The sequence below is a fragment of the Somniosus microcephalus genome, chromosome 5 (genome assembly GCF_052327205.1).
Source record: "Somniosus microcephalus isolate GS21.2 chromosome 5, FLI_Smic_1.0, whole genome shotgun sequence".
In the NCBI taxonomy this organism is placed as follows: Eukaryota; Metazoa; Chordata; class Chondrichthyes; order Squaliformes; family Somniosidae; genus Somniosus; species Somniosus microcephalus.
The window spans coordinates 63,084,088-63,097,730 of NC_140991.1; the positions used below are offsets into that span (position 1 = coordinate 63,084,088).

The window sequence follows — 13,643 nt, forward strand, 5'->3', positions numbered from 1 at the left end:
AAAAGGTGGGCACGGCGATGGGAGGCGACAGCATGTTCAAGGACTTTGGAGAGGAAAGGGAGGTTGGAGATGGGGCAGTAGTTATCAAGGATGGAGGGGGTCAAGGGTTTTTTTTTGAGAAGAGGGGTGATGATGGCAGATTTGACTGAGAGGGGGACAGTACCTGTGGAGAGAGAACAGTTAACAATATCAGCTAACATAGGAGGCAGGAAGGGAAGTTGGGTGGTCAGCAGTTTAGTTGGAAATAGGGTCAAGGGAGCAGGAGGTGGGTCTCGTGGACAAGATGAGCTCAGAGAGGGCATGGGGGAGATCGGAGAGAAACTGGAAAAGATCCTTAAAGGATGTTTCTGTTCAGCTTTTCTTCAAAAATCTGAACTCAACATCAGTTTAAGTAGGAGATTATCTGTAGTGCTTGTTGTCAATAAGCCTATTCCCAATTTTGTTAACACTTCTCATTTGGCATGATGACAGATCAGTAATTAGACCCAGCGTTTTAATTCTTAAAGAAAGAGAGAAAACTTACATGTATACAACAACTATACCCCAGTGCTTCACAACCAGTGAATTACTTTTGAAGTGGAGTCACTGTTATGTAGGCAAACATGGCTGCCAATTTTTGCACAAGCTCTCACAAGCAACATCAATGAATGATCAGATAATCCACTTTTGATTGATGGAGAAATGTAGGCAAGAGCAGCGGGAAAACACTCCTCTCAGAATACTGCCATAGAAACATAGAAGATAGGAGCAAGAGTAGGCCATTCGGCCCCTCGAACCTGTTCCGCCATTCAATGAGATCATGGCTGATCATCCAAATTCAGTACCCTGTCCCTACTTTCTCCCCATATCCCTTGATCCCTTTAGCCTTAAGAAATATATCCAACTCCTTCTTGAATATATTTAATGAATTGTCCTCTACTGCCTTCTGTGGTAGAGAATTCCACAGGTTCACCACTCTCTGGGTGAAGAAATTCCTCCTCATCTCTGTCCTAAATGGCTTACCCCTTATCCTTAGACTGTGACCCCTGGTTCTGGACTCCCCGACCATCGGGAACATCCTTCCTGCATCTAGTCTGTCTAGTCCTGTTAGAATTTTATAAGTTTCAATGAGATCCCTTCTCATTCTTCTAAACTCCAGCGAGTATAAGCCCAATCGACCCAATCTCTCCTCATACGTCATTCCTGCCCTCCCAGGTATCAGTCTGGTGAATCTTCAGTGCACTCCCTCCATGGCAAGAACATCCTTCCTCAGATAAGGCGACCAAAACTGCACACAATACTCAAGATGTGGTCTCACCAAGGCCCTGTACAACTGCAGCAAGATATCCTTGCTCCTGTACTCAAACCCTCTCGCTACGAAGGCCAACATACCATTTGCCTTCTTAACCGCCTGCTGCACCTGCATGCTTACTTTCAGCGACTGGTGCACAAGGACACCCAGGTCTCGTTGCACGTCCCCTTCTCCCAATCTATTGCCATTCAGATAATAATCTGCCTTCCTGTTTTTGACACCAAAGTGGATAACCTCGCATTTATCCACGTTATATTGCATCTGCCATGCTTCTGCCCAATCACCCAACCTGTCCAAATCATACTGGAGTTTCTTGGCATCCTCCTCACAGCACACATGCCCACCCAGCTTTGTGTCATCTGCAAACTTGGAGATATTACATCTAGTTCCCTCGTCTAGATCATTAATATATATTGTGAATAGCTGGGGTCCAAGGACCGATCCCTGCGGTACCCCACTAGTCACTGCCTGCCACTTGGAAAAAGACCCATTTATTCCAACTCTTTGCTTTCTGTCTGCCAACCAGTTCTCTATCCAAGTCAATACCTTACCCCCAATTCCATGTGCCTTAACTTTACACGCTAATCTCTTATGCGGGACCTTATCGAAAGCCTTTTGAAAGTCCAAATACACCACATCCACTGGTTCTCCCTTATCTACCAGTTACATCCTCAAAAAATTCCAGTAGATTAGTCAAGCACGATTTACCTTTTGTAAATCCATGTTGACTTTGTCCGATCCTGTCACTGTTTTCCAAGTGCTCTGCTATTACATCTTTTATAATGGACTCTTAGCATTTTCCCCACTACCGATGTCCGGCTTACCGGTCTGTAATTCCCTGTTTTCTCTCTACCACCTTTTTTGAATAGTGGGGTAACATTAGCTACCCTCCAGTCCATGGGTACTGTTCCAAATTCTATCGAATGTTGGAAGATGACCAGCAATGCATTTACTATTTCTAGGGCCACCTCCTTAAGTACCCTAGGATGTAGATTATCAGGCCCTGGGGATTTATCGGCTTCAATCCCATCAATTTCCCTAACACCATTTCCCTACAAATACTGATTTCTTTCAGTTCCTCCCTTTCATCGGACCCTATGTTCCCTGACATCTCTGGGAGGTTATTTGTGTCCTCATTTGTGAAGACAGAACCAAAATATGTATTTAATTGGTCAGCCATTTCTTTGTTCCCCATAAGATTGTGAAGGGGTTGGATCAGGTGGATGCGGGGAGGATGTTCCCGATGATGGGTGAAACTAGAACTAGGGGGCATAGTCTTAGAATAAGGGGCTGCTCTTTCAAAACTGAGATGAGGAGGAACTAGTTCACTCGGAGGGTGGTAGGTCCATGGAATATACTGCCCCAAAAAGCTGTAGAAGCTACATCATTACATAAATTTAAAACAGAAATAGACAGTTTCCTAGAAGTAAAGGGAATTAAGGGTTACGGGGAGCAGGCAGGAATTTGGACATGAGACTAGGTTCGGATCGGTCATGGCCCTGTGGGTAGCGGAGCGGGCCCAGGGGCCGTGTAGCCTGATCCTGCTCCTATTTCGTGTGTCTAATTCTGTTAGATTCAGGAGATGGTTCTATGATAGTGGATTGGCGGTTAGGATCAGATCAGCCATGATCTTATTGAATGGCGGAGCAGGCTCGAGGGGCCGATTGGCCTACTCCTGCTCCTATTTCTTATGTTCTTATTATAAATTCCCCTGATTCTGACTGCAAGGGACCTACGCTTGACTTCACCAATCTTTTTCTCTTCACATATCTATAAAAGCTTTTACAGTCAGTTTTTATGTTCCCTGAAAGCTTACACTCATACTCTATTTTCCCCCTCTTAATTAATCCCTTTGTCCTCCTTTGTTGAATCCTAAACTGCTCCCAATCCTCAGGTTTACTGCTTTTTCTGGCCAATTTATATGTCCTCTCCTTGGATCTTATGCTATCCCTAATTTCCCTTGTTAGCCACGGTTGAGTCACCGTTTTTGTTTTATTTTTATGCCAAACTGGGATGAAACTGCCACAGATCTTTTACGTCCACCTGAACATGCATTGGCATCAGTTTAACATCTCACTTAAAAGCCAGCACTTTCACAGTATTGCACTAAAGTGTCAAACTTGATTATATGCTCTGTGTTCTGTTGTGGGCCTTGAACCCACATTCATCTGACTCGGAGACAAAAGTGCTGTCAACTGAACCATAATGGCACTAACAACTCAAGATGGTTTGAGAAATTCTCCCAGTCTTTCTTCCTTGTAAATTTGAAGTTAAATGTAAGTTTCACCATTTAGACATGAGGATTCTACTATTATAATGACTGAACAGGGCACAAAAATGAACAGAATAGCGCAAAAGAAATACAACTTCAGTGCAGTACTGAGTGAGTGCTGCACTGTCGGAGGCCATCTTTCGGATGAAATATTAATCCACCTGTCCTCAGTTGGATGTAAAAGTTCCCATGACACTATTTGAAGAAGAGCAGTGGAGTTCTCTTATTGTCCTAGCCAATATTTATCCCTCAACCAACATCACTAAAAACAGATTTTCTGGTCATAGAAAGAAAGAAGACTTGCATTTATGTAGCATGACCACTGGACGCTCCAAAGTGCTTTATAGCCAATGAAGTACTTTTTGAAGTGGTGTCACTGTAGTAATGTAGAAAATGCGGCAGCCAATTTGCACACAGCAAGCTCCCAGAAACAGCAATGTGACAATGACCAGGTAATCTGTTTTAGTGATGTTGATTGATGTCTCTCATTGTTATTTGAGGAACCTTGCTGTGCGCAAATTGGCTCCTAATATTACAACAGTGACTGCACGTCAGAAGTGCGTCCTTGGCTGTAAAGTGCTTTGGGAGGTCCTGAGGTTGTGAAAGGCGCTATATAAATGCAAGTCTTCTCTCTCAATTAGCTACGTCTAACAGGGTAAAACCTTGGAGAGATTTGTCACCAGCAGTGAACAGCTCGATGGTATATATGTGCTTCACTGTTACCAGCCAGTTCTTCCCCAGCCCCATGAAGGAAAGAGAGTCCCCAACAGCTCTTTGACTATCAGCAATAATAATTTTTAATGTATATTTGCAAGCTACTAGTCTCAACAATTCTAGCAGTTACCTAAAACACAGCAGTTTAATTCTCATTAACATGCATTATGAAATCTTTTAATGCTTATTTAAAGAAGTCAGTGAAAGTGTATTACAGTTACAGGTTAATACCAGCTGAACTTTAAAAAGAAATTTAATATTGTTCTGACAGGTCTTTGCTATCCTGATTATTAAATATTTTAAAAAGTGGTTTGTTCAGTACTTTGTTACATAAATCTCATCCAAAAGTCAATCAGCCTTCAGTTCAGTTGCAGCTGGATTTTAGAAGGTCATATCTGTAACTGTTAAATTATTGACTAGTTAAGTAAAACTATTTCTTTCGATTGTTTGTAGTGTAGCTATTGATCTGAAATGATCTCTTTCTATGCTTAATATGGAACACCCCCAATTACATGTACAGAACACTTTCAATCCAATCTAACACAAAATGATAAATGAGACTTAAAGATATAACCAAGCTAACAAGTAAAAATCCAAACAAAATTGTGTCTAAGAATGACTGAACAGAGCCTTTCAGAAGATAAGAAAATAAAGCAGCTGAATAAAAGAAGTTGAAAATTAACAGATAAGAGCTGTGAGAGCATGCAAAAATGAGCGAAGTAGGGGCAGTCTGTGGAAATTGTAACAAAAAGCACTGACATCATTTCAAGATATTTTCAGGCACTTAATTTTGTTTCTAAGATTGTTTAAGCTGTAAATACCCAGAAAATGTTTTGTTTGATGCTTTATACCTTGATACTTGGATACCTTGGGCCAGAATTTACGGAGTCTTCGACAGCGTACACTCAGCATACGCCATTGTAATCCATCTGAAAGGCCCCGCAACTTCCAGGTTTCCGCACGCCCGAAAACCCGGTACTTGCGATCTGTCATGGCACACCTTGACAGATCTACCAAACCAAAAGTAAAATCAGTTTCGCTGGCGCAGAGTTGGGCCCTTTGCCCAGCAATTGCCCACATAACTCTTATGGCTGGTAAAAGTTGGCGTAAGGCCTGTTTTCATCAGTGTAAGGGTTATTATAAATCTTAAATTAAACATTTAAAAATAAAAAATGATGCCCAAACACAAAATTAGTTCATGCAAATATTGGCCCGGATTAAAATGTATTAAAAAATTTCAAAAAATTTAATTTTTATTGTATTTGATGTAATGAAGGGACTTTAAATTTGAAAATCAGCACATTTATATTAGAATTGTGTAAATTGTTCAATTATTTGGGGATTCCATTGCATGTCATTAGGGGATTCCGTTCGGAAATGACTGCAATGGAATCCTCCTTTGTGATTGGAGGACGTGGCCCACATGATCACAGGGAAGCTTCCGAATCGCCTGCGTTCCTGGGATCAGTTGGCCTTTAAGCAGGCGTACGTATGGAGGCCCGAGACCTGAACTCTCCGTAGCTTGGAAGTCTTGAGGCGTGTTCGGAAATGTTTCACAGGTCAGAAGTGTACTCCGGAGGTACGCTTCCGACTGCAAATTCAGGCCCAATATTGTATGAGCTGCATTAGTAAAATTTTCACTTGGATTTGTTGCATTTCCTAGTTTGGTAATGCACTGAACAAAGAAAAATAAGATGTGCTCCTTGCGTTTTTATATAAACCACTTTGAAGTTGTCTTGGTTGCAGTGTAAATTGAAACATTTGGAGCTACTTGGTTAGCAACAGCCAAATAGGAAACACACAAAGCCCTCCCTCATGTCATGGTGGTTGCGTATGCATCTTGAATATTCCATAAATGCAATGCTCACAATAAAACTTTAAAAGATTTTTTTTTTTTTATAAGTATCTCAGTTAAAATAAATAACATTCAATTTACAGAAACAGTAACTTTATTTTGAGTGGAGGGGATTAATGGTAATTAAGATTTATGGAGTAATTTTAGGAATTTGTGTTCCCAATCAAAGCACAAGTCAGGAATTCAGGCACGTTCACCCTACAACCTTCCATCCATTAAAATTGTGGGCAATGCTCCATGCCACAAGTGTGAACGTTTAAAGTCACACCTTCAATTCCAATAGAAAGAGGTTGAATGAATGAAATTTCATTTATTTCTCTGGTAGATTTTTGGTACTGGTTGAAATAAAAGCAATAAAGAGGAACCAGTCAGGACTGAGCAGCATTGCCAGATTTCCATGGTGTAATAAAGATTTGTTATGCACAATAATTGATCAAGAATTAAAGGCTGCAAGCCAAGCTTTAGATTAGGGTACAGTCCAAAAATCATTCTGGTTTTGTCGTGCTTTATGGCATTAACTTTACACTCCCTATACTCTATATAAATCATTCAATTTTTTTCCGTTATCATTGCACCTTTTTTTTTACTATCTAGTTGTACTGTTAATCACAAGAGAATAAGTTAGTCTGTAGTTCTTTATACAGGAGCCAGTTCCACTCAAAACATGGTACACTCGCCAGGAACATTTATGAAATATTTAATGAAATGTGATGCTGTCTCTTTGACTTCAAAAAAATGTAACTTAAAATGCTCAGGATGTGTAGTGGGAGCCACTAGAATATCTTTTAATTTTTTTTTGTTCCTTATATACCATCTACAAAACTGTTTTGTTCAAACAAAGAATAGGGTTCAGCGGTGTTATTTGGCTGGAGGAAACAGTATACAGTCAATTACTTTTCTTAAATCAGCAAGGATTTCCCTTCTAAGTATTTCAGATATTTTTTTTAGGTATAATTGTCAGCTTTTCGTAGACATCCTGACATTTATGAGGAATAGAGGAAAAACTTTTCAATCTACTGTATAAAATACCATTCCACTGCCTCATATCTTGGCTTTAAAAAGCACTATGCTGAGGAATAAAATGACAGTTTGCCATATTTCTGAATAGCATCCAGTGGTGGTGACATTAAAATTAGACCACATAACACAGCTAGGTTTTATATTAGCAGTAGGAATAATGCTGGATTATATAAGGTAATATGTCAGCTGTGATTTATTTTAATTTGGGAACTCTCTGGATACAACATCTTGCAGAAATTTTCAACTGCTTTAATTATGTTTCTGTAGACAGGCTTGATTGCCAAACGTTCCAATGAAATAGAAAAAAAAATCTTAACTTGTTGCTTTGATTACACTAAAATCCCATTGCAAGCAACTTGTGAGAATTACCAAAGGTTCAATATTTTTAGGCTTTTTTAAAAAGCTAGCAGCTTTCTGTTTCGGATACTTAACACTGATTTTAAGCAACCAGTTTAGTATTGGCAATTCTAAGGATATTTATTTTTGTGTTTTGTCATCCACAGATACAACGAGGCCAACAAGAAGCCAGGAAACTGACGGAGTGGAATATCATTTTATTTCCAAGCACTTGTTTGAGACAGATGTACAAAATAACAAGTAAGTTGAAAAATGGCACACTCTGTTTCATGCCAGCACATCTGGAAAGTTTCAGATGCAGTGATGAAAAGTATCGGAATATTTGAACAATAGGTTACTTGGAAAACAGATAGGCAAGTTGCTCAGGGAGTTAAATGTTACTGTTTTATTCTGTTATCAAATTTTTAAACTTGGCATCACTGTGTTCTTATTGTAAACTGGTACTGCTCATGCAAAATCTAATAAGTAGATATTAGAAATAATTTGATGTACTTTATAAAGGTGTGCTTGTATATTTGTGTGTTCATGTGAGCTGAGGCAGTGTGTTGCCTAGTTCTTTGCAAAGTGTTTTCGGTCTTTTCTACAGGTTTTGTTTGAATTTATTCCACTGACTTCAAATACCAAAATGCTTTTCATAACTATAAAGTGTCTGTCTGCATGCATTATGTATAGCTTCAACTTTTTAATAGGAGCAGACTTTTAAGAAGTATGGGTCAAAAGTTGACCAATTTTATGCTGATTTTTTTTCCCCCCAGGTTTATTGAACATGGAGAATACAGAGGAAACTTGTATGGAACAAGCATAGATTCTGTTCGATTTGTGTTGGCCAAGAATAAAGTGTGCCTGTTGGATGTACAATGTCATGTAAGTAGACACATCTCTTCAAAGCACAAAAGACTAATGTTGGTTTGTCAGTCTTCATGAATGTGAAAAACTCAAATATTAATATATGTTAAATAATTAGGAAAAATGACTACTCTAAATCAACTTTAGCTCTTTGAACCCAAGTATTTTTTTATTCATACTGCAATTTCATTGCTCTACTGTAACTTGTAGCAGTAGATAAAGGACATGTTGTAGCAAAGAGTATTTCAGTCTTCCTGTGGCCTCTTCAAACCCAAGCAAGGAGGGGGGAAGAGAACAGGACTGCCCACTGCCAATTTATAGCTCTGAGAAAAGCCTTCTCTGCATGTATTGAGTTAGTCTCTGCATGTATTGAGTTAGTCTCTCCAATGTTTGTTTGCATAGTCATCTACTTATATTCACTGAACTTGTTCAACAAAATTGTCTTTCAACTCTGAGCACATGAAAATGTGCCAATCCCCCAAAGGCTGGAATACTATTATGTTTTCCCCTATTTTGTCTTTTTTGTCTCCTGGTGCCATGCACCATTTATCAGCCAAGATGGAAGTCACGTGGCCTGCTTCCAGGCCTCTTTAGTAGTGAAGCTGTTGCTTCAACTGTTTGCTGACTGATGAGCAAGTTGAATAGTCCAAAATAATTTTCCTTTAGATTTTCATTTTCCCCTTGTGAATGGGACTCTTTCTAATGGTATGGCCAAGATCAGGAATTTGTGTGGAAGATTATGGAAGCCAACTACCATTGCACTAATCCATGGCACAACACAGCCAAGAGATGACTAATATTAAATAAACTGTGCACAAAGAACAATATGTGTGGACTGCTTGAGGAATTGAACCATTCAGTTTCATTGAAAGGGCACAAAGTTTTGTGTGATCACTGAGGATATGATAGGTGGTTTATAAAGGTAACTTCTTTCTTTCCTGGTGAATATCCTCTAAACTACCCTTCAGAAAAAAATAAATTCTAAATTGGTCATTAGAATACCTAGTTGACTTGCCCCCTTGTGGAAAAAATCATGGGCTTGAGTTTCTGCTAGTTATATCAGCGCTATCTGGGTGGAATCGGCCGAACCAGCACAAGATCTGGGAATTTTAAACACAAGTGAGTTACGGCGAAAGCCACTTGCGTTCGTGTTTTCCACGATCGTTTCTGCTGGTTCAAGATTTGATTCGCCGGAATCAGGCCTCACCGTCAAAATTGGCCACGTCCCCGGGTTGAAATACAAGGCTACGGACCAAGTGCTGGAAAACGGGATTAGAATAGACAGGGCTTGATGGCCGGCGCGGACATGATGGGCCGAAGGGCCTCTTTCTGTGCTATATGACTCTATGAAATTGCAAGATTACGCCAATTGCACTGGTATGGGAAGGCTCTTTAAATTGTGCTCATTTTCTTAGGTGTAGATGCACAAGTAGGCACATTTTAAGTTTTTTCATGTCAAAAAAATACTTAATTTACAAAACTGATTAGTGTTCACTAATACTATTAAATGGTTCAGTAGTTTTTTGAAGTTATTTTCAGTGATTTTAAATCAGATTACTCACAGGTGGAGGATTGGACACCCTAATTAAAAATGCTTATTTTTGCAGATAAACTAGTTACAGCTGTATTAATAAAACTGCACCAGGTTACCACTCTTAAATACTTTTTAATGGAAAGGAAAACAAAACGATTACATTCTATTATGCTGCCTGGTTGCTCTGGTTCACGGAAGATTTTAGGTTTGTGATTCTGCAAATGAATATTAGCGGAACCTTGCAGCCTAACCTAACCAACACAATTTCAAGCGCAATTTCCTGATTGTGCCCAGAGTGAAAACTCTACCCCCATATGTTTAGTCATTTCAATAGGAGCAAAAAAATTATGGCCTAGAAATTAGCTATAGCCCCGCCAGCTCGCTGGCGGCCAGAATTTACTGCTGGGCGCGGAGCCACTCGCGCCCAGCCAATATTCAGTTTCAGCGCCCAAAGTCGAGGACGGCCGCTGTTCAAGGGTGTCCCGCTTGGGGCGCTGAAACTGAATATCGGCGCGCTAGTGGCCGCAGCGCCACCCGCAGCGGAGCGGCAGGCTGCGGTACTGCAGGCCTTCCTCCCTCTCTTAAGGGGGAGGTGCCTGCAGCAGCCGGAGCCCCGATCGCGAGTGCTGGCAAAAGAGTCTGGCACAACGGAGAAGTGCCGGGCTCCCGGAAACCAGCCGGCAATGCCGCGGGGGGGGGGGGTGGAGGAGGCCGGGGAAGGAGGTGCGGGCAGGCGGCCGCTGAAAAAGCGGCCGGCCGCACCTCCACCTTAAAGCACCCCACTAAGGCTGCTGTACGGACCCGGTCTCCGAATGTTATTAGCGGCCGCCACGGAAGAGGCGGCCGCTACTGAAGATGGGGATCGGGCCGGTGTCGGGGCGGAACCGGGGCGCTGCGCACACCGATGACGTCATCGGTGGCGGCGCAGCGCTAACGGCTACCGCCGCAATTAGCGCGTCAATGAAGTTCGCCCGAAGTTTGCAGACTGGCGCAGAAGCCCTCTTTGGGCGGTAACTGGGCGCAAAGCCCACTGAATTTCTAGGCCTATGTCTTTTAAACTCCTGGATTGTAAATATTGGGTATGGAAAATATTAGCAGAATGCAAAAGCAGACTAATATGTTTGGAGTACTGGAGAGCTTGTCTTAATACAGAACTGCAGTCCACAAAATTGCGTTAATACATAATGGTTTGGGTGCTGCAACTATGTATTTATATAAAAATTAAACTGATTGGGCCAATATATTACTTACCATTCTTTTTCCTTCTAAACGGTTTGACTTCTAGCTCAGTGGGTGGTGAAGAATGAGTGCTGTTGAAAATATCCCAAGTTCTCCTCCAAACAATGTTTTGGACATGTCTTTTTACATACAATCCAGGGATTACATCACATTGGAGACTTATTAGAAAGGCTCTGAGCTGACTTTTTATTGACCACATTATTACTAACATGGCTATGAGTAATTTGGCTAATCATTTTGTGCAGCATTGGCTTTAGAACACACAAAATACATAAGACAGAGCAACCAGAGCTTAAATTCTTCATGTTCAGATGATCTCCAGATAACCTATGTTTAGTCCCCAGGTACCATCCCATATTTGATAAACTATGCGACTGTCTTTGAAAAGTTTACATTGGAATATATCCAGGCCTATGTGATACTGCACGTGGCTCACTCTCGTGCTCTACATATAACCTGCGTTTTTGGTTTGGTTTGTTCCACCATCTAGAGCATTTCACTTCTGTGGTAGCTGTGAAAAGTGTGAAACAAGTTTTAGCCACCTTATTTTTTTCTTGCAGTTAATGCATTCTACATGTCTTTGGACACAGGTCAACTAAGTAATTTAGGCAAGCTTACTGACCTCACTGGTAGCAGTTTGGAAATACCTCTACTTATGCTGAGTAACAGCAGCAAAATTGCTCCAGTTACAAGGTGGTGATTTCTGTCTCCTTTGCTTAAGACATAACACGTAGTGGAACATTACATCCAATATGCCTTTCAATACTGGTCCTGGAAGAGCTATGTAAAATAACTTAGGTAGTCAAATCTGCCAAAGGGAAAAAAAGCTGTGAATGCTGGAAATGTATAACGCATCTGTCAGCATCTGAAAAGATACGACAGGTTAAAATTTTACGTTAGCTATCCTTTTGCCAGTTCTGATCTCTACCTGAAATGTTAACCTATCTTTTCTCTTTTCAGATATTGATGAAACTGCTGTGTATTTATAGCATTTTCTGTTTTTAGTCAAATTGTATTGGTTTCCATTACCTGGCTTTCATATGGTAGATGTCCAGTAACACTTGAGACCAATCCTCAATTTCCTGGAATTTTAGAATTATTGCAAGTAATGCAATATATTAGTCTGGGCTAGCTTGTACTCCACATTTAGGAGTTTTTTTGAAGCCATTTCAGCCAAAAAAAAAGACCCAGTTGAAGAAATGGCCTCTGGAACATTACATGGAGAAACCTGGGGAGTGAGGAGGCGGGTGGGGTAGGGGGAGGAGGCCAGGCGGTGAAGGTAGCATTATCAAGCCGCCCTCCTCCTTGTAATCGATTCATAAAAGGATAATTTTGCTAATTATAGTGTCAGCTGTGGCTCAGTGGGTAGCACACTCACCTCTGAGTCAGAAGGTTGTGGGTTCAAGGCCCACTCGAGGGACTTGAGCACAAAAATCTAGGCTGACAGTCCAGTGTAGTGCTGAGGGAGTGCTGCATTGTTGGAGGTGCTGTCTTTCAGATGAGACATTAAACTGAGGGCCCCGTCTGCTCTCTCAGGTGGACGTAAAAGATCTCATGGCAATATTTTGAGGAAAAGCAGGAGAGTTCTCCCCGGTGTCCTGGCCAATATTTAACCCTCAATCAACATAACAAAAAGAGATTATCTGGTCATTATCACATTGCTGTTTGTGGGAGCTTGCTGTGCACAAATTGGCTGCCGTGTTTCCCACATTAAAACAGTGACTGCACTTCAAAAGTACTCAATTGGCTGTAAAGCACTTTGAGATGTCCGGCAGTCGTTAAAGGCGCTATATAAATACAAGTCTGTCTGTCTGATTGACTATGGTCATTAAATGCTGGATAAGATGCATGCTATAATGTTAGATGGCACCTTTTTAAAATTTACTCCACTGGTAGCCTATGGTACAAGCCCTAAAGCTGTTGGTGGATGACAAACTCTGGGGAGCTAAGCACTTTTCCCATTTCCTTGGTCTAGGATAGCATTGTGTTTCTGTTTGTCTTATTATGATTTGATTTCTATGGACTGCTGAAGTCGGTTTATTCAGACCTTATCACAGAGGTCAAAGCTGCCTCATGGAACAGATGACTTGTATCAAAATAAAAGTGGTCACTGAGTTTATCTAATTGTTTCAAATGGGGCTAGCAATGGTGCATAGACTGGTCTTTTCAGCATAATAATGCTTATTGTAAATAAATTCCTACTGAACAGCAAATGTCATTTGGGTACTTGAAGCAATCAGTTCTACCCAAAAACGGAGGGCTAGACCTACCAAGTTTCCTATTTTATCAGGCCCCTTTCAGGAGATGCTCCTGAAACTATAGGTGTGCAGATGGAGACAAACTGCTATTTTACCACTCTGATACTATAAACTAAAAGATAAACATGGAGGGTCCTTTACCTGTACTTCTCAAAGTCCTGTATCATTTGAGTGTTTAATTCATGCTGGTGAGTGAAAACCACTTTAGAGAACTGTAAAATCCGTAGACATCCCTCATCTGGCAGAACCTAGACGTC

At 40.9% G+C, this 13,643-nt stretch overlaps 1 protein-coding gene across 6 annotated transcripts in view; it reads left to right on the forward strand.

The window, feature by feature from the left end:
• The window catches only part of mpp7a (MAGUK p55 scaffold protein 7a), a 550,968-nt gene that overhangs the window by 527,139 nt on the left and 10,186 nt on the right, over window positions 1-13,643 (forward strand). For all 6 annotated transcript variants that reach the window (XM_085987688.1, XM_085987686.1, XM_085987689.1 and 3 more), the window contains 2 exons: window positions 7,656-7,749; window positions 8,265-8,373. In XM_085987688.1, coding sequence (XP_085843814.1) covers window positions 7,656-7,749; window positions 8,265-8,373 — 203 coding nt within the window. The remainder of the gene's footprint in view (window positions 1-7,655; window positions 7,750-8,264; window positions 8,374-13,643) is intronic.